This window comes from Penicillium taxi (assembly GCF_028828555.1).
Source record: "Penicillium taxi strain IBT 34144 chromosome Unknown utg000006l_segment0_segment0, whole genome shotgun sequence".
In the NCBI taxonomy this organism is placed as follows: domain Eukaryota; kingdom Fungi; phylum Ascomycota; class Eurotiomycetes; order Eurotiales; family Aspergillaceae; genus Penicillium; species Penicillium taxi.
The window spans coordinates 295,635-312,641 of record NW_026643208.1 but is presented as its reverse complement, the minus strand read 5'-3'; the positions used below and the strand labels follow the sequence as shown (position 1 = coordinate 312,641).

Here is a 17,007-nt window from a genome sequence, read left to right as displayed (position 1 = left end):
CTTTTTCCATTCAAAAAGCCACTTTGCATGATCTGCTCGGCTCACCCCCAAAATCTGACTCGCTAAATTCAAAATTTTACTTCATCGCCCATGGGGCATCTTAGGCCGAAATCGGTGTCTGCCGGATCAAAATCATGAGATCAAACGGATCAAACGACTCAACCGGCCACGTATGGCTCCACTATGCGTATTACGGTATCGACTATGTATTACAAAACCATACAACAAACAAATCCATTCTGCGAGTTGATTCTTGAAACTGCTCGCCTAGATACACAATGGGTGGGCCGATGGGTTTTTTTATGTTTGAGGCGTTCCTTAAGCTGCATCTCGCTACGAAATATTAGGTATATTAGCCGATCTCGCTGCTTTTATCAATCTTTTATCAATCAGTGGATCATATGGCTTAAGTAGGCAGGGTTTTATTAATCTTAATGATTCCTTTACTTTGTTAATTGTGATATCTCATACTTCTCAAGACTTCTGAGTATTCCCTGTTGTAACCATGGGACTACGGAATATATTTCGCCGTCAAGAGACCGACGATTCGGTTGCTCAGGTCAACACGACTACAGTCGAGAAGGGCCAACTGGATACCCCCGAGGGAGTCGCTGGCGATGATGTTCAAGATAATGAAAATCTGCAGCAGGGTGTTCGAGATATAGAGGCCGTTACTCAAGCCTGGTCAAAGTGGTCGCTCATCGCCATCTTCGTCAAGTACGTCTTACCCTACCGACTCGAGACAGAAAGTGTCATATCTAACCTGAGTTCTTAGTATTTGGTTCCTCTACTTCACCAATTCTTTCCAATCTAATATTTTGTCCAGCTTGGTCCCCTATATTACTAGTGAATGGGAGGCTCACTCGTTGTTGAACACTATTTATATTGTCTCGGACGCGATCACCGCTGCTTGCTACATTCCCCTTTCGAAGGTTATGGATCTCTGGGGTCGAGCAGAGGGTTTCCTGTTCATGACAGTTCTGGCCACCGTTGGATTGATCATGATGGCTGCTTGCAACAACCTAGCCACCTTCTGTGCTGCATACGTAAGATTCCCCAGCGCTTCTTCAGAGGGCTACATATTCTAACTTAAAATACAGGTGTTTTATACCCTCGGATTTTCAGGCATGACATACGTCGTGGATGTGATCACAGCAGATTCAACTATGCTGAAATCTCGAGCTTTGGCATATGCCTTTACCTCCTCCCCCTATATCATCACTGCTTTCGCTGGGCCCAAAGCCGCAGATGATGCAGTGAGTGATAATGGCATCGGTCTGCGCTGGCCTTTCGGCATCTTTGCCATCATCTTCCCCATTGTTGCCGCCCCTCTTTATGGTGTACTAAAGTGGAATCTGGTAAAGGCGCGGAAGGCAAGTGGCTATGTTCCAGAAAATAGTGGACGTACAGTTTTGCAAAGCATCTGGTTTTACATCATAGAGTTCGATGGTGAGAAGTATTCCGATCCTATAACTGAACAGTTCGCTAACTCCCATCCGTTCTAGCCCTTGGTGTCCTTCTCTTTTCCGCTGGTCTTGTCCTTTTCTTTTTACCCTTCGATATTGCCGGTAGTGCCCCCAGTAGCTGGGATACGCCCTATATCATTGCAATGATCTGTGTTGGTGTCGCTTTGCTTATAATCTTCATCCTTTACGAGTGGCTCCTGGCTCCGAAGCGCCTGTTCGCTTTCCAATTTTTGTGGAATCGCACTGTCATCGGCGCCTGCTTGCTTGATGCTACATACCAGCTCTGCTACTACTGCTGGGACAACTATTTCACCTCTTTCCTGCAGGTTGTCAATGACCTGAGTGTGGCCAATGCTGGGTACATCGGCAACACATTCGATGTAGTATCAGGTGTTTTGCTGCTTCTTGTTGGTTTCTTGATCCGCCGCACCGGTCGCTTCAAGTGGCTGCTCTGGATTGGCGTTCCCCTCTACATCTTTACTCAGGGTCTTATGATCTACTTCCGCCGCCCTGACCAGTCTGTCGGCTACCTTGTCATGTGCCAAGTCTTTATCTCAATTGGTGGCTCTGTGTTCATCATCGTTGAACAGCTCTCCATCTTGGCTGCTGTCGATCACCAGCACTTTGCTACTGTGCTCGCCCTTCTGAATGTCGTCGGTACTGTCGGTGATGCTATGGGTGCTACAATTTCCTCTGCTATCTGGCAAAACACTTATCCCAACGCTTTGATGAAGTATCTTCCGGAATCAGCTATGGATAATTTCGATATGATCTATGAGGATCTTGACACACAGCTCAGCTATGCTGTTGGGTCTCCTACTAGACTCGCTATCCAGAAAGCCTATGGCTATGCTCAAACAAGAATGCTTGCTGTTGGAACTGGTGTTATGGGTTTGGCCCTAATTTGGGTCATGATGATTCGGAACATTGACTTGAGAAAGTCTCCCCAGGTTAAGGGTACGGTCTGGTAAAGAAGAGTCTAAAGAAAGACTTATGTTATCTACACTTATATAGCTGAATTCTCTTTCATATTCTACTCAGAATTTTGATTAAGGATGAAAGACTAAGGTCTCTAAAATTTAATGCTGTTGGTTCTCGGCCACGTTAACTTAACCAGTTCCATTTGTATACCTTACTCGAAACTATCTAATCGAGGTATATACAAGCCTTGGGAAACCAGGCTACTTAGTAAAAGCTCTTTGATATAATTATGAAAATAAACTGGTTGGTTACATCGATTTACAGCTTCGCGTTCCAGGCCGCACGATCAGCCGACTCCAAGGGCCGATCTCGTCCATCCCAGAAAACCGGACACAACTGGAACCACTTCTCTCGACTACAGATCGAGTGCACTGATCTTTTGTGGCCCAAGTCAACATACTTGCCAATGGTAAGACCCTGAGAATTCTCATAAGATAAGATAATCTCGCCCGTAGCTTTGGGCTCGCCCACAACATTTGCAGTGCGTGGCTCGTCTAAGAAGCAGTAATGAATGCAGCTTGAATACCAAGCATTTACCCGCCGAGCACCACGGAACGACGAATCTCCAACTAGGGAATGTCGGCCACGGTCATAGTCTCCGGCATTGTAGTGAGCACCGTAATGATCCTCCTGTGAACAAATCAGCATTAATTTTGACAACACAGACGATACAGAAACTTACCTTAGCCCAGTACAACTCGTAGTATGAAAAACGGGTCTCATTAAATCGGCCGAACAGGCATAAGACATGGGGGTCGAAGTGCAACTTTCGCAGGTATTCACGGTGCTGATCCAAAGTACCAGTCTCATTCCACCCCTTCGCAACACGTGGATCATTCTGCCATTTATTGAAGAGCTTCAAGTGCTCTGCATCCTCCCAGTTCACCACCTCGAGCGAAAAGTGCTCGTCGATCTCGGGAATATACCTGCTGTAAGCAATTGAGCCTGGGTGTGGCTTGGGTCGACGAATTGGATGACGAGTATATACAGGCTCCTCAGGGAACTTGTTGGTAATTTGAAAGTTTTCTGGCCAAACCGGGTAACGCGATAGGGATTCTGATGGTCCATCTGTCCCGTCGCCGACTACCCAAATCGGACGAGGGCCGGTTGGTGAGGCGGCGCCTTGCCAAAATGAGCTACGTAGAACAAGGAGCTCATTCTCTTCCTCAGACTTTTGCTTGGAGCCCCATTGCTTAGGATGCTCAATCGCTAGGCCAGTTGTGAGCAGCTCACGTCGAATAGTCTCCTTCCCTGAACCAACAAGTGACACTCGGAAGTATTCGGTTGTCGGGTAACCCAGGTAAATAGCGTGAATCACATTCCAAATTTGACCCAGGGAAGGCTTGCTTTCTCCTGTCCATTGGAAGACGGTCTCGGGGCTTCGACGTGCTCGTGCCCATGCCGTGTTATTGTTATCCGGTGGAAGTTCGGCTTCCGAAGTCTTCAAATCAAGCCATGAGAGAGATTCGTGATGTAGTTGCTCAGGCAATGATCTTCCAGTGGTGGGCTGATTGTCTAGAAGCAGAGCGCGCTTGGCAGGGAATGCCTCTGTGAGAGTATGCACTCGATATGCCGTAAGGAAAGGATGAGGAAGCTTGATAGGCGGATAACTGTGAGCCATTTTGAAAGACTTTGAATTCCGTATATGAAGAAAAGAACTTGAGGCGGGACCTTGAGGGATCAAGTTGAAGTGACTTGCAAAAGAGGCCGAGGTATTCTAATTTTGAATATAAGCAGACCAAATCTCAGTTTCTTACCAGTTACAACCCCGATATCGCGTTGCCCCACGACCCATAAAAATCAGCTCTATTCAATCCTCCGCCCAGACCTTCCCTTCATCTTATCTGATTAAATCCTCATGTCTCTTAAGGTGCAGCCCCATAACTATGCGCATTTCACTGTGTCCTTCCCGCATGAGCGGGTGGTGCAAGTCACACTGAACAGACCCGAGAAACTCAATTCCATTACAAATTCTATGAGCCGTGAGATCCAAGGGATCTGGGAACTCTTTGATAAAGATGAGAGCTTATGGGTTGGAATTATTACCGGCAATGGGCGAGCTTTTTGCACTGGTGCTGATCTTCACGGTATCATCAATAACATCAACACTTACGCGTCATCTTTCACCACTAACAAACACCCTACTAGAATGGAACACCTTTAACAAGAACGGCCAGATCAATGATATGGCCGCACCCGGTCTAGCCGGATTGCCCCGTCGTAGCGGGAAGAAGCCGATAATCGGGGCCGTGAATGGCATATGCATGGGCGGAGGATTCGAAATGGTGGCGAATTGCGATCTCGTAATAGCATCTACTTCCGCAACTTTTGCTCTTCCCGAGGTCAAAAGGGGAATCGTTCCGGTAGCAGGTTGCTTGCCAAGGCTTACTCGGACCATGGGTCTTCAACGGACTATGGACCTTGTCCTCACTGGGCGCACGGTCAGTGCGGCTACGCTTTACGACTGGGGTCTTATTACTCGGTTGGTGGAAACCGGCAGAGATGTCGCTGAGGCGGCAGTGGAGCTAGCGTCTCAATTGTGCCAAAACAGCCCAGACGCCCTCGTTGTGGGTCGGCTCGGGGTTCGGTTGAGCTGGGAAGCTGGCAGTGCGGAAGATGCCGTTACTACCCTTGCGGACGAGTGGTATCCTCGTTTGTATAAGGGTGCTAACTTTTCAGAGGGAATCAAGGCATTTGTGGAGAAGAGATCACCGATTTGGATCGATTCTAAACTGTGATTTCTGAAAGTCTATTGATTATTATCTGTTTATCAGATTCCCTATTTTCAGGTTTGATCAGATAAAGTCGTATTTTAATCAGATCCGAAATGTGTGGGTCTGTGGGTCTACTCCTCTTTTGAAAAATACTTGGTACTCCCCTTATCTTATTGAACTTTCCACGAAGGAAACCTAGTTGGAAATAAAATGATATCAACTTTATACTAATTATGACAACGAAATTCTCTCTTGTTCAAGGCTACCAGTGGTACAGCCTCCAGGACTAGTGAATCAACATCATTCCATCTTAGTCCTGCTACATGTTATAATACGCGTAATGTAATAAAACCACGTTAGTGTTATTTACAAGTACGGTACGGACCCCGGGATATGCTTCATGCGGTTTAGCCGAGCCCTAAGGGTCACTAGCCGCACCAAACCTGTTATTCAGGCCTATCATTTAGTCAACATGTACCCGAATTCGGGAATAGGGGAAGACTTGCAGATCATGTCTATGTTCGGTTGCCAGGTAGATGTGTTGGGAGTAAGTGTGTACAAAGTAGAGCTGAAAGGATGCTTAATGGGAATTAGTGCCATTTGGAAGAGAAAACAAGCAGAATACATCTATCTCCTCACTCCTCCAGATTCTCCCTGAGAAAAAAGGGCCATTGATGGATCATGTGTTGTTGTTTATGGCTATGTCATTTTTCATTGTTAGGACACCAACCTTGAGAAAGGCCGTTCGATTGGGACTGAGACAGGTCTCCCAGAAGAGAAATTTCACTCGGATTCCCTCGGATTCCCCTCGGACTGGATTGCTGCCAAGCACTTCCCGAGAACCACAATGGTCGCAGGAGCTAACCGGCCCTGTCATAAATTAACAATTTATGTTAGCGCGGGTCCCGCACCCATATGAAAACATTCAACTTCTCCATCTTCATATCCAAATTTATTAACTTTTACCTATAAATATAATATTACTAGTATCAGTTTTTATCTCTCAATTTATAATGATCACATGTTGACGACAGGCTTTATGTAGGATGCCCTGGTGCGCCTGGTGCGCTGTAAATGACCCCCTAATATTATTGAGCTCCTATCGGGAAGCTTGTAATTCATGGTAAAGACTACGAGCGCCTTTTGTAAGCATTCCAGCAAGAAGGGCTTGCTTCGTAAAATTATGATTAGCTTTTAAACGCGCTCAACAGTCTTTAGGCTGCTGAATTTAGTTGAATAACTCTGATCAGATGGGGGCCGATGGTTATAAGAGTAATTAGCATATACCAAAGATAGATCAATAGGTCGATTCCCTGATAATCAGAAGCTCTCTGTCGATTAAAATAAAGTGCAGCTATGAGATCATCCTGAGTAAATCGTGTTATTCCAGACTCTATCGTATCGTCAACAGTCCCAAGGTCTTTGAATGCTAGTGTTTACCTAAGTATAGACATTCAATACACTAAAATCTAAAGGCTGGTGTCAGTAGGTTAAATAAGGAAGAATAAAAATAAGATAGTGTTATGATGTTTTTCACAAAGTTCAGGAAATTCTATCATAAGATGGGATCCCAAGTTGGTATATACAATGATCTTTTGATGGATTTCTTTAATACACGACTCCAGACTATGTACCATTTTTTAAATTGCTGAATCCATAGAAATGCGAATGAATCAGTTATATAACAATTTCCAATGCTAATCTCAATATCATCATTATTGAGGTTATTAAACCAATGTAGAAGCATTTGTTTAGTAGAGAGAATGACTATTAACGAGATACTAAAACCAACTGTTAAAATAGCTTCAAACACAATAACAAACTCTCAAATTGTGTTTATTCGAACCTTGGAAAGATCCATGAATGTTTTTTTTCCGTAGCTCTCTTGTAGTTATCTATTCGTCTTTCCAAGCTCTTAACTTATAAACCAGTTTTATCAAAATTTTAGATATCTGAGGCTTCTATACCAGTATCTTCAATAACATTCTGATAACTTTCAAACGAATCTTCAATGACTGATTCATCAAAGCCCGCTGGCTCTCAATATCAGAGCTTTCGGCGTCAGTTGTGATAATTAATGTGAAGGGCTAAAGCTAATCTTAGATTCAGAACTAGCTAGACACATGCTGTGTACAAAATCCTTAAGGGGTGTAAGAAGGTCGACGTGGAGTCGAGGATGAAGGACCTTCGAGTCGCGTGATCTTACCGCAGTAAAAATGGATGATGGGCACCAAAATCCCTATGGCGGGCATCAGCCCGTTACAATCAAGGTATGTTTGAGGAAACATTTGACCCGATCTTGGCTCAAGGGCTTTGTAAAAGGAGTAGGGATGTAAAAAATGTTTTTAACAGCTACATAAAACTATTTGAAATTTAAAGGCATACCAATCTTATCACAATAATCAATCCAGTTCTTTAGAGAGCTCTAAGCTTCATCATCCATACACCTATTTAGGGGCCTCTCAAATAATGATATACCCCCTAGACGCGTCTTCAAAGCCGCTGATAATTGAGTCAAAGGCTCGCGCATATGATAATAATGAAAAATAGTCTCCATCTTTAAATATGCTGAGAGCCCCAAAATTTCCTTTCAGGTGGTGGTTGGTGATCAATCAAATATCGGTGGGAAAATCTTTCAACTACTAATATTCCAATCTCCTATGGGCCGCAAAGGCTATGTAATCCTGTATATGTGCTTGAGTGGCTGTCTTCTCTCTCAGTTGTAATATAGTTATAGCTGATCTAGTCACTTGAAACAATGTGACAACAACTTTTCAGCTTCAAGCTTTTGTGACTTTGTTTCTTTGCACGGCGCTATGCTGATCGATGTAGCTCACACTGATTTCGAGCGGCTCTTTAGAAGTAGCTGTCTTAGGTTCTTGGTATGTTTATAAGAGTCATGATTGTATTGGATGTATTGGTAAGAATTTGGTATCGACTGCTAGCTCTCAGCCAACTTCCCGTCAATTTATATAGTAATAGCTGTTAAGGCAGTGCGAGAATGAGCCTTGAGACTCCGCAATCCTCACCCTCGATTTCTACCATAGCCTAGGGACCTTTTCGAGCATCTTTCTGACCAGTTTAAGTGGCTCAGGTATGAGACTCCAGTGACTTGCCGTGATAACATCAAGGTAGATATGATGGAAAGCTCGGCTTTGATTCAACCATAATCATGAAGTCTATCAATTAATAATCGGAGGTAATAATTCCAATCAGTAGACAACAAACCTGAGGTTGGGCCAGTTATAACCTCAAAGGACTTCAATGAGGTTATAAAGGACCATATGAATGTGTACAGGTTGTGGCACTTGAATTGGTCATCCTGCGAGGTAATACTAGAAAGCTTGTCGTAATAAGCAATCTTGAAAACTTTCAAAACTTGTAAGAAAGAGTCGGGATTTGCTCCAAATTATTCAATAAGAGGTAGAAAAACGCAGAGACTCTATTAGGATACCTAGGTAGCTCTGGAGGTACAAAAGAAGGAGATCGCGATGAGCTCCGACGGGTACCTATAGATTCAAGAGTCAAGAGTCAAGAGGCTAAAAATTACAGTATTCCCAGGAACAGGTGTGTATACTGTGTAGTACATTTGATTTCCGTCAACTGTTAGTATAGAGCGTCACTTCGTTGAATAATGACACAAGTGTTCTTATCAGTGGGGCCCGCAGTTCTGCTCCGATGCTGACCTTACCCCCTCCCCACATTCATAAGATGAGGTGATCCCTTTACACATTTCAAACTTGTTAGCACCCCGGTTCATTGCGATGAGTACATTTTTGAAGAAGCCCCTCAAATTGGCCTTGGTGCAGCTTGCATCCGGTACGTCATCCTCAGGTTCTCACTGAGATTTACCCACTGACGCACATCTAGGCGCGGACAAGGCCGTTAACCTCTCACACGCTCGAACAAAGATTCTCGAGGCCGCACAAGCTGGCGCAGGCCTCATCGTTCTCCCTGAATGCTTTAACTCTCCCTACGGCACAGGGTATTTCCCCAAATACGCTGAAACCCTCCTCCCCTCCCCGCCGACGAAGGAACAGTCGCCGTCCTTCCATGCGCTATCAGCCATTGCTGCTGAGGCAAATGCATACCTTGTCGGTGGTAGTATCCCAGAACTGGAGCCGACTACCCAGAAATACTATAACACCTCTCTGGTCTTTTCGCCCTCGGGTTCCCTGATCGGTACTCACCGCAAGACCCACTTGTTCGACATAGATATCCCGGGGAAGATCAAGTTCAAGGAGAGCGATGTCCTGTCACCTGGTAACCAACTAACAGTCATTGACCTCCCTGAATATGGCAAGATTGGATTGGCCATCTGCTATGATATTCGTTTCCCGGAAGCGGCCATGATCGCTGCGCGCAAGGGCGCCTTCTTGCTTGTCTACCCCGGCGCATTCAATACCACTACTGGTCCTCTACACTGGTCACTTCTGGGACGTGCTCGTGCCGTTGATAACCAGGCTTATGTGGCTCTCTGTAGCCCGGCGCGGGATTTGAATGCGGATTACCACGCCTACGGGCACAGTCTGGTTAGTGACCCGAGTGCGAGTATCTTGGCTGAGGCCGAGGAGAATGAGGCAACCATATATGCAGATTTGGATAATGAAACCATTGTGAGCACTCGTAAGGGTATTCCAATTTCTACTCAGCGGCGGTTTGATCTATACCCCGACGTGAGCGGCGAGGGTTCAGGATGATTTAGTGAATTTAACATTAGCAAATATGAAGGTAGTGAATAAACAGGATACAATTTCATAAGTAGATGATCATACTGGTGATTCAGCTCAACTAACAGTTAATGATATTTAAGTGCAGGTCAAATCTACAATTATGTAAGCAATTAACACCTGAGGCATTACAAAGATCTGAGAGTGGGTCATCATGTGACATTATACCAATCATAGTGGAGCTGCGGGATAAGCGAGTTCACACTTGAAATTTGCGGCACAAATCGAGATTCTGAACTCATCGACAACTCCCCGCCCACAGTCGCCCACCCCCAAACAGTCAGTCTATCTACATCACTGTCTGCCTAATATCTCTCTCTAACATCACCTAGAGATGTCTAACGTCCAGACCGGCAAGAAGACCCAGCGTTCGGCTATTGCCGACGTGGTGTCGCGCGAGTACACCATCAACCTCCACAAGCGCGTATGTTGAAAAATCCCCGAACCCCCCCCCCCCCCGTTTCGACCCTGACCTGCGATTCAATGTGAATCCGTGGAGGCAAAATTGGACAGAGAACACACTTCTCCTGAAATATGGAACTTTTTCTTTCCAGAGGAATAAGATGTGTGTGGTGAAAAATCAGTCGTGGGTGCGAACTAAGATGTCAAATCTCTTTCGTCTACCTCCCGACCACAACGCCAAAAACAAGCTTGTTCTCGCAACAACTTGACACCTGCAGGAGTCTTCGGAATCTTTGCAGGTGCCACTCTTTTCCTCCTGAATCGACAGAAAGAAGAAGAATTAGTTTGATGAAGTCCACCTCTATGGCCGAAACAGAATATCGCAGAGCTTGATCTCTACCAGATGGCATTTGGACGGAAGACTGATTACAACTTCTTTCGGTAAATACAGGTCTTCGGTGTCAGCTTCAAGAAGCGTGCTCCCCGTGCTATCAAGGAGATCCGCGCCTTTGCCGAGAAGGCTATGGTAAGTGTTTCAATCCAAATAACCTTGATGTCAAAATCGGTCTCCTGACATTCTGAACAGGGCACCAAGGACGTCCGTCTCGACCCCGCCCTCAACAAGAAGGTCTGGGAAGCCGGTATCAAGGGTGTTCCCTTCCGTCTCCGTGTTCGCATCTCCCGCAAGCGTAACGATGAGGAGGGTGCCAAGGAGCGTCTGTACTCCCACGTCCAGGCTGTCAACGTCAAGAGCGCCAAGGGTCTGCACACCGCTACCGTCGATGACGAGTAAATGGGCTGACTAGGGGCTTCTAAAATCAAAATACTTTTTTTATACCACTATGCATTTTCTTTTCCATCTGTTCAGGTTTTTACTTAATAGCTTGGAGTAATACATTTGAAGGTATCTCATAAATGGCTATAATCATTTTGACATCGACGATTCAGAAGGAGACCTCAACCATATCTTGTACTAAATTTGACATCCCGAAAAAATGGATAAGTTCGTTGGTCAGCGCGTAGATCCATGACATTAGAATTTCTGACAGTTTGGGATACGGGAAAGATGCGGAGGTGGAAATGGAGCCTGTTGAAGAGCTGATTTGGTGGAATGAAGCGATCACGTTTGTTCGCAGGATCTTGCTTATGGCTGTGGTGTAGGCTTCGTCGTCTTTTTCGATCTGGACTCGTGTCTTTCCATGGATAGACATTTCAAGTTCAATGTTTTGAAACATTGCCCATGGATCTAGGCATGCATGGACTCCACATCCATGGATGAATTAAGATCTAATCCTGACTGAACGCAAGAGTGGATGTTGCAAAGCTATACAGCTAATAATATCTTCAACATCAAGTCGCTACAAAGCTACACTACAAGAAAAAGAACGTAAAATAAAAAAAGGTATTCTCTACCTAAAAAAAAATACATCATGCTATGCTCGGCAACGGCATGGGCTTCATTGAATCACCGTTGAATCACCTCCAACAATTTCGAGTGAAATTCCTCAACCACCTCGGCTTTGACCCGGATGGCCCATTGTTCCGCTCCTCCGTCAGGTCGCAACACTGGGAGTTGCACATGGTTTTTAGTGCGTGGGTATTTGAGCTCCTTGTTCAGCAGTGCGTTGAGGATAACATTACCGCTAGGTTCAGCGCGGAGAAGAAGGCGAGAACGTCCACTGGGATGCTTCAGCACTCGAACGATGCCGGTGCCCTGAGAAACCCAACCTTGAGACACTTTGAATGCTCGGCCACGGCATTCAAACACAACCTCTTCCTCCTCTTCGCCGGCTGTTGCACGAGACAAGTCAAATACCGAGCCAGAAGCCTGCTCCTCATCATTGGTTGTCTCTTGGCTAACGGATGATGTGGGTGCCGGGTCTTTGACTCCCTCTTGACTGACGGGTGTCGGTGCCGGGTCGACTGGCTTAGAGACTTGCGGCGGGCTCGTTTTGACTCTCTTCAGACGTTGCCCTTCAGCATCTCGTCGTACGCTCTCCGCATCACCATCATTATCATGGTCGAATTTTGCAGACTTGCGTTTGGTGTTCTCCTGGGACTTCAGAAGGTTTTCGTCAAGATTAAAGTTGGTTTCCGCTTCGGCTTCCGAACGGCGCTTGTCATCTTCCAGCTGTTTTTTCTCCCTGGCATGTTCCAAGCTCGTCCTTTCTTCCTCATCCCTGGCATCGGAAACGTGCTGCTCTTCTTCCTTTTGTTCATTATACCGTTTTTCGGCAGCCATATTAGATAGCTTCTCTTCACTAAGGGCAGTGTGGTACGATCGATGCTCTTCTTCGGCAGCGTGCTGCAACCGTTTTTTTTCTTCAACATCGGCGGCGCGCTTCAACCGTTGTTCTTCATCGCGTTGTGCGCACTCCTCTTCATCGGAGTCGGAGTCGGAGAAATCTGCAGAATACCCTCGCACTTTGGGGCGCTTTGGTCGCTGCTTTTCGGCATCGCGTCGTGCAGATTCTTCTTCGTCATTATCGCGGTCAATTTCTGTGGCTTTACGTTTTCCTGTCCCTCTCGTTTCTTGAGTCTCAGCTTCAGCAGCCTTGTGCCGAGCTTCAGTGGGCTCAGTCTGAAGTCGCGCAGTTTTGCCTTTACCCTCAAACAAGCTTTGATCTCCACGCCATCTGAGTGGGGCGCCCATGCTCATACGTACCTTTGTGTACATCATGATAGCATTGTCGAAGTAGTGATCATCAGGTGAGAGGGATATCAGGTGTTGTCTGAAGCTGCCATTGAGAGACCGAACCGCCCATTGCAACTTAAACTTATCCCGCTCCTCATTGGTCATTTCAAGGTCTTCAATAAAGTCAGGGAAAGGATATGCCGGGATATGGATATCTTTGCCATCGGGGGGTGGTGGATACTTTTCCGTGAGACTGGGCGAGAAACCACGGATGCGAGGAGCGGAAGAAACGAAATTAGGGTCGTGAATTTTCTCAGAGGCCTTTCTAGCAGTAGCAGCAAAGAAGCCATGCGAGCTGCTGGAGGAACCCTCATTGGCTTGTTTAGCCTCGACGGGGTTGGTGACTGTAACGGAGGACGCATTCCCAGACTTTGCGGAAGAAGCGGGAGTGATTGGGGGAGCATTAGTGGTTTGTTTTTCTTCGACAAAATCGGTCACTGTAGCGAAGAGCCCATTTGAAGGAGACGCATTGGCTGACGCACTAAATGTAGTTGAAGGTTGTGGGAATGAAACACGAGAAGTGAGGGAAGGGGGTTGTGGGTTGCCCGATGCATTATCAGTTGCAGCTGATGTACCACTCGAGGAAGACGTACTGGCTTGCGTAGTCGACGATTGTGAAAAGGCGCCTCCAGAACCAGAAGAGAGGGGTTGCGGAATACCCGAAAAAGACTGAGAAAATGTACCGTTTGAGGAAGACATATTGACCGACGCACCAAACGCAGTTGACGATTGTGAAAAGACCCCAGAATCAAAGGGTGAAGGTTTCGGGCTGCCTGAGGAAGACGTATTCTGCTTTGCCTCCATGGATTTATCAGATGTAGTGATAGCACCAAACCCAAAGGCGGGGGGCTTCGGGCTTCCCGAGACAGCCTCATCCTGTTTTGCCTCAGCAGGTTCATCAGCTATAGTGGTAGAACCAAGCCCAAAGGAGGGGGCTTTGGGTTGCCCAAGGGAGTCTCGTCTTGCTTTGCCTCCGCGGGTTTATCAGCTGTAGTACCATTCGAAGAAGACACACTGGTCTGCGCAGAAGACACGTTGGCTGGCGCACTAAACGTAGTCGACGATTGTGAAAAGACACCAGAGCCAAAGGAGGGCGGTTTCGGGCTGCCCGAGAGAGCCTCATCTTCCTTTTCCTCAGCTGCAGGGGTAGAACCAAACTTAAAGGAGAGTGGCTTTGGTGTGCCCGAGATAGCCGCATTATGTTTTGCCTCGGTAGGTTCATCAGCTGTAGTTGTGGAACCAAACCCAGAGGAGAATGGCTTCGGGGTGCCCGAGACAGCCTCATCTTGCTTTCCCTCGGCGGGTTTATCCGCTGTAGGGGTAGAGCCAAAGGCAAAAGAGAAGGGTTTTGGAGTGCTCGAGAGAGTCTCAGCGGGTTTATCAGATGCAGGGGTAGAACCAAAGGCAAAGGAAAAGGGTTTCGGAGTGCTCGAGAGAGCCTCGGTAGGTTTATCCGCTGTAGGGGTAGAGCCAAAGGCAAAGGAGAAGGGTTTCGGAGTGCTCGAGAGAGCCTCGGCGGGTTTATCAGCCGCAGGGGTAGAACCGAAGGCAAAGGAGAAGGGCTTTGGGGTGCTCGAGAGAGCCTCAGCGGGTTTATCGGTTGTAGGGGTAGAACCAAACGCAAATGAGAAGGGCTTCGGGGTGCCCGAGATAACCTCATCTTTCTTTCCCTCGGCGGGTTTATCAGCTGTAGGGGTAGAACCAAACTTGAAGGAGAATGGCTTCTGGCCGCCTGAGGGAGTATCATTTTGCTGTATTTCAGCAGGTTTATCAACTGTAATACCATTCGAAAAAGTCGTGACTGGTGCAGAGGAAGCATTGGCCGGCGCACCAGACAAAGGCGAAGACTGTGAGAATGAGACTGTAGTTCCAAAAGAGGAAGGTTGTTTGTTGCCTGAGGCATTGTCATTTGTAGCGAATGTACCATTCAAAGACGCATTGCCTGGCGCAGCAAACAAATTCGAAGATTGTTGGGAGAAAGAGCTGGGTGTTGGGTTGCCCGAGGCATTGTCATTTGTAGCGAATGTACCATTCGAAGACGCACTGGCCGGCGCACCAAATTGAGCGTTCAGTTGCTGAGGTGGGGGTTCATTATTGCCCCATTGAGAAGTCCCAGAGGAAAATTGCTGATTCGGTTGGGCAGAGCCAAAAAGGGATGACCCTGACCCAGTGTTCGTGCGGACTGGAGGCTTGAATACGCCACCCGAACCAGCAGCGGGATTGGTTCCGAACATACCGCCTGGTGTGGAAAAAAACTTGTTGGGTGGTGCAGACATATCAGGTGCAAAAGGATTTGAGGCAGGAGATTCAGCGGATCCCGAAAAGTTGAAAGACGTCTGGGCAGTCGATGTACCGAATGAGAAAGGTTGGCTCGAAGCTGAATTATCGGTTGAAGAAGTAGTACCACCGAACGAGAAAGGTTGGCTCGGAGCTGCAGTAGCTGCAGTGGCTCCAAAAGGATTGTTGGAAACTGAGCTTTCGCTTGAAGGTGCAGTAACACCGAACGAGAAAGGTTGACTCGGAGGCGCAGTAGCTCCAGACGAGAAAGAGTTGGTGGGAGCTGAGATATTACTTGAAGGTGCAGTAGCACCGAACGAGAAAGGTTGACTCGGAGGCGCAGTAGCTCCTGACGAGAAGGAGTTGGTGGGAGCTGAGATATTACTTGAAGGTGCAGTAGCACCGAACGAGAAAGGTTGGCTCGGAGGCGCAGTAGCTCCAGACGAGAAAGAGTTGGTGGGAGCTGAGATATTACTTGAAGGTGCAGTGGCACCGAACGAGAAAGGCTGAGGAGCTGCAGGAGCTGCAGGAGCTCCAGATGAGAAAGGTTGGCTCGGAGCTGCAGATGCCGCAAATGCGAAAGGGTTGCTTGAAGCTGGATTTCCAGCTAATGGGGTTGTTGAACGTGATGAACGCTTGCGGACGTCCTTAATTCTGTAATCCTTGTCAGAGTCAACTGTTATGAGTTTGTAATTGCTTGACACAATTCGTACGAACTGGAAGGAAGAATTTCGAAGCTGAGTATGGGAGAGGGAAAGAAGAGAATGTGGTAAAGATAGAAGGTGGGAAAGAAAAGAAGGTGTAGGAAGAAGAGGGATAGTGGAAGTGAAAGTAGTGTGGAAGTGGAAGTGAAAATGCCAAAAGTAGACACGACAAGCGGAAGTAACAATTGGAAGTCAGATTTCTCAGATAGAGCTTCGTCTACAACCGCAAGTTATTATTGCAACTTACTTTCTGTTCGCCAGCTGGGCAGCAGTCGCCCGTACAGCTACATCCGTTGGCCCCGTGTACCTCTCTGAATCAAGCCCCGTGAATTTATCTCCTTCAGGACCCTCTGCATCGCGTTTCGACATGATGGTAAGTTTACTTCGTCGAGAAGTAAACAAAGACTCGATTCGCCAATTTTTCTATTACCCGCGACGGCCGTGACGCGACTCGGATTGCGATCCGTCGGCTTGCGAGTGCCTGGGAGATTTACCAGAGTTTAATATGAATTTGATCATAAATTTAAACTCAGCCAGGGAAAGGAACAGACTCTATGTCTGGAATTAATCGGGGGATGGAAATAAGGAGGGGGAGCTTTTTTTTTTTGGTAGAGAGGTTTAGAGGTTCAGAGGTTGTTCGGCAGAGAAGATCTTATCGACAGTCACGTGACTGCCTATCATCCCAGAGCCCAGAGTAAGGAGTATCCAGGTATCGTTCTTAGTTTCATGCAGTTGAAAAAGGAGTATTCTAGGAACATTGGAAAAGTGGAGGTTTTACTTTGACAATGTATTGAAGTGAATAAAAGATGTCTACATTAGAATGATACCCAAGTAGACACATGACGCGGGAAGAAAAGTCCGTCTTAAACCCGGAGATGCAAGCTACCGCTGCCAAATGTACAATAGACATGATACATATACCCGAGGTCATCTGGATATTCGATGATTCAACCTACATGGGATCTTCAATCTTGGATTGATCAAAGCTCTACCTAGGTATTGATACCCGTGGACCCAGTATGCAGGTACCGGGCCACA

At 46.7% G+C, this 17,007-nt stretch overlaps 6 protein-coding genes across 6 annotated transcripts; 4 read left to right on the top strand and 2 right to left on the bottom strand.

Annotated features, from left to right (window-relative positions):
• Nucleotides 1-505: 505 nt before the first annotated feature.
• mirD (putative MFS siderophore iron transporter) lies at nt 506-2,437 on the top strand (the record flags this gene model as incomplete). The annotated part of the gene is made up of 4 exons (XM_057211898.1): nt 506-717; nt 776-1,046; nt 1,101-1,449; nt 1,506-2,437. The coding sequence occupies 4 exons, from the start codon at nt 506-508 to the stop codon at nt 2,435-2,437; spliced, it is 1,764 nt and encodes a 587-aa protein (XP_057058761.1).
• A 268-nt stretch (nt 2,438-2,705) lies between these two features.
• N7495_009246 (GNAT family N-acetyltransferase) lies at nt 2,706-4,068 on the bottom strand (the record flags this gene model as incomplete). The annotated part of the gene is made up of 2 exons (XM_057211897.1): nt 2,706-3,077; nt 3,130-4,068. 2 exons carry the CDS (start codon nt 4,066-4,068, stop codon nt 2,706-2,708), a joined length of 1,311 nt encoding a protein of 436 aa, XP_057058760.1.
• Nucleotides 4,069-4,305: 237 nt separating this feature from the next.
• sidH (enoyl-CoA hydratase/isomerase family protein) lies at nt 4,306-5,185 on the top strand (the record flags this gene model as incomplete). Its single annotated transcript, XM_057211896.1, has 2 exons — nt 4,306-4,534; nt 4,596-5,185. The coding sequence occupies 2 exons, from the start codon at nt 4,306-4,308 to the stop codon at nt 5,183-5,185; spliced, it is 819 nt and encodes a 272-aa protein (XP_057058759.1).
• A 3,264-nt stretch (nt 5,186-8,449) lies between these two features.
• Nucleotides 8,450-9,861, top strand: N7495_009244 (carbon-nitrogen hydrolase family protein; the record flags this gene model as incomplete). Its single annotated transcript, XM_057211895.1, has 2 exons — nt 8,450-8,459; nt 9,008-9,861. 2 exons carry the CDS (start codon nt 8,450-8,452, stop codon nt 9,859-9,861), a joined length of 864 nt encoding a protein of 287 aa, XP_057058758.1.
• Nucleotides 9,862-10,225: 364 nt separating this feature from the next.
• Nucleotides 10,226-11,086, top strand: N7495_009243 (60S ribosomal protein eL31; the record flags this gene model as incomplete). The annotated part of the gene is made up of 3 exons (XM_057211894.1): nt 10,226-10,315; nt 10,745-10,819; nt 10,880-11,086. 3 exons carry the CDS (start codon nt 10,226-10,228, stop codon nt 11,084-11,086), a joined length of 372 nt encoding a protein of 123 aa, XP_057058757.1.
• A 672-nt stretch (nt 11,087-11,758) lies between these two features.
• On the bottom strand, nt 11,759-16,338 carry N7495_009242 (uncharacterized protein; the record flags this gene model as incomplete). The annotated part of the gene is made up of 3 exons (XM_057211893.1): nt 11,759-13,864; nt 13,906-15,919; nt 16,217-16,338. 3 exons carry the CDS (start codon nt 16,336-16,338, stop codon nt 11,759-11,761), a joined length of 4,242 nt encoding a protein of 1,413 aa, XP_057058756.1.
• Between the last annotated feature and the right edge of the window lie 669 nt (nt 16,339-17,007).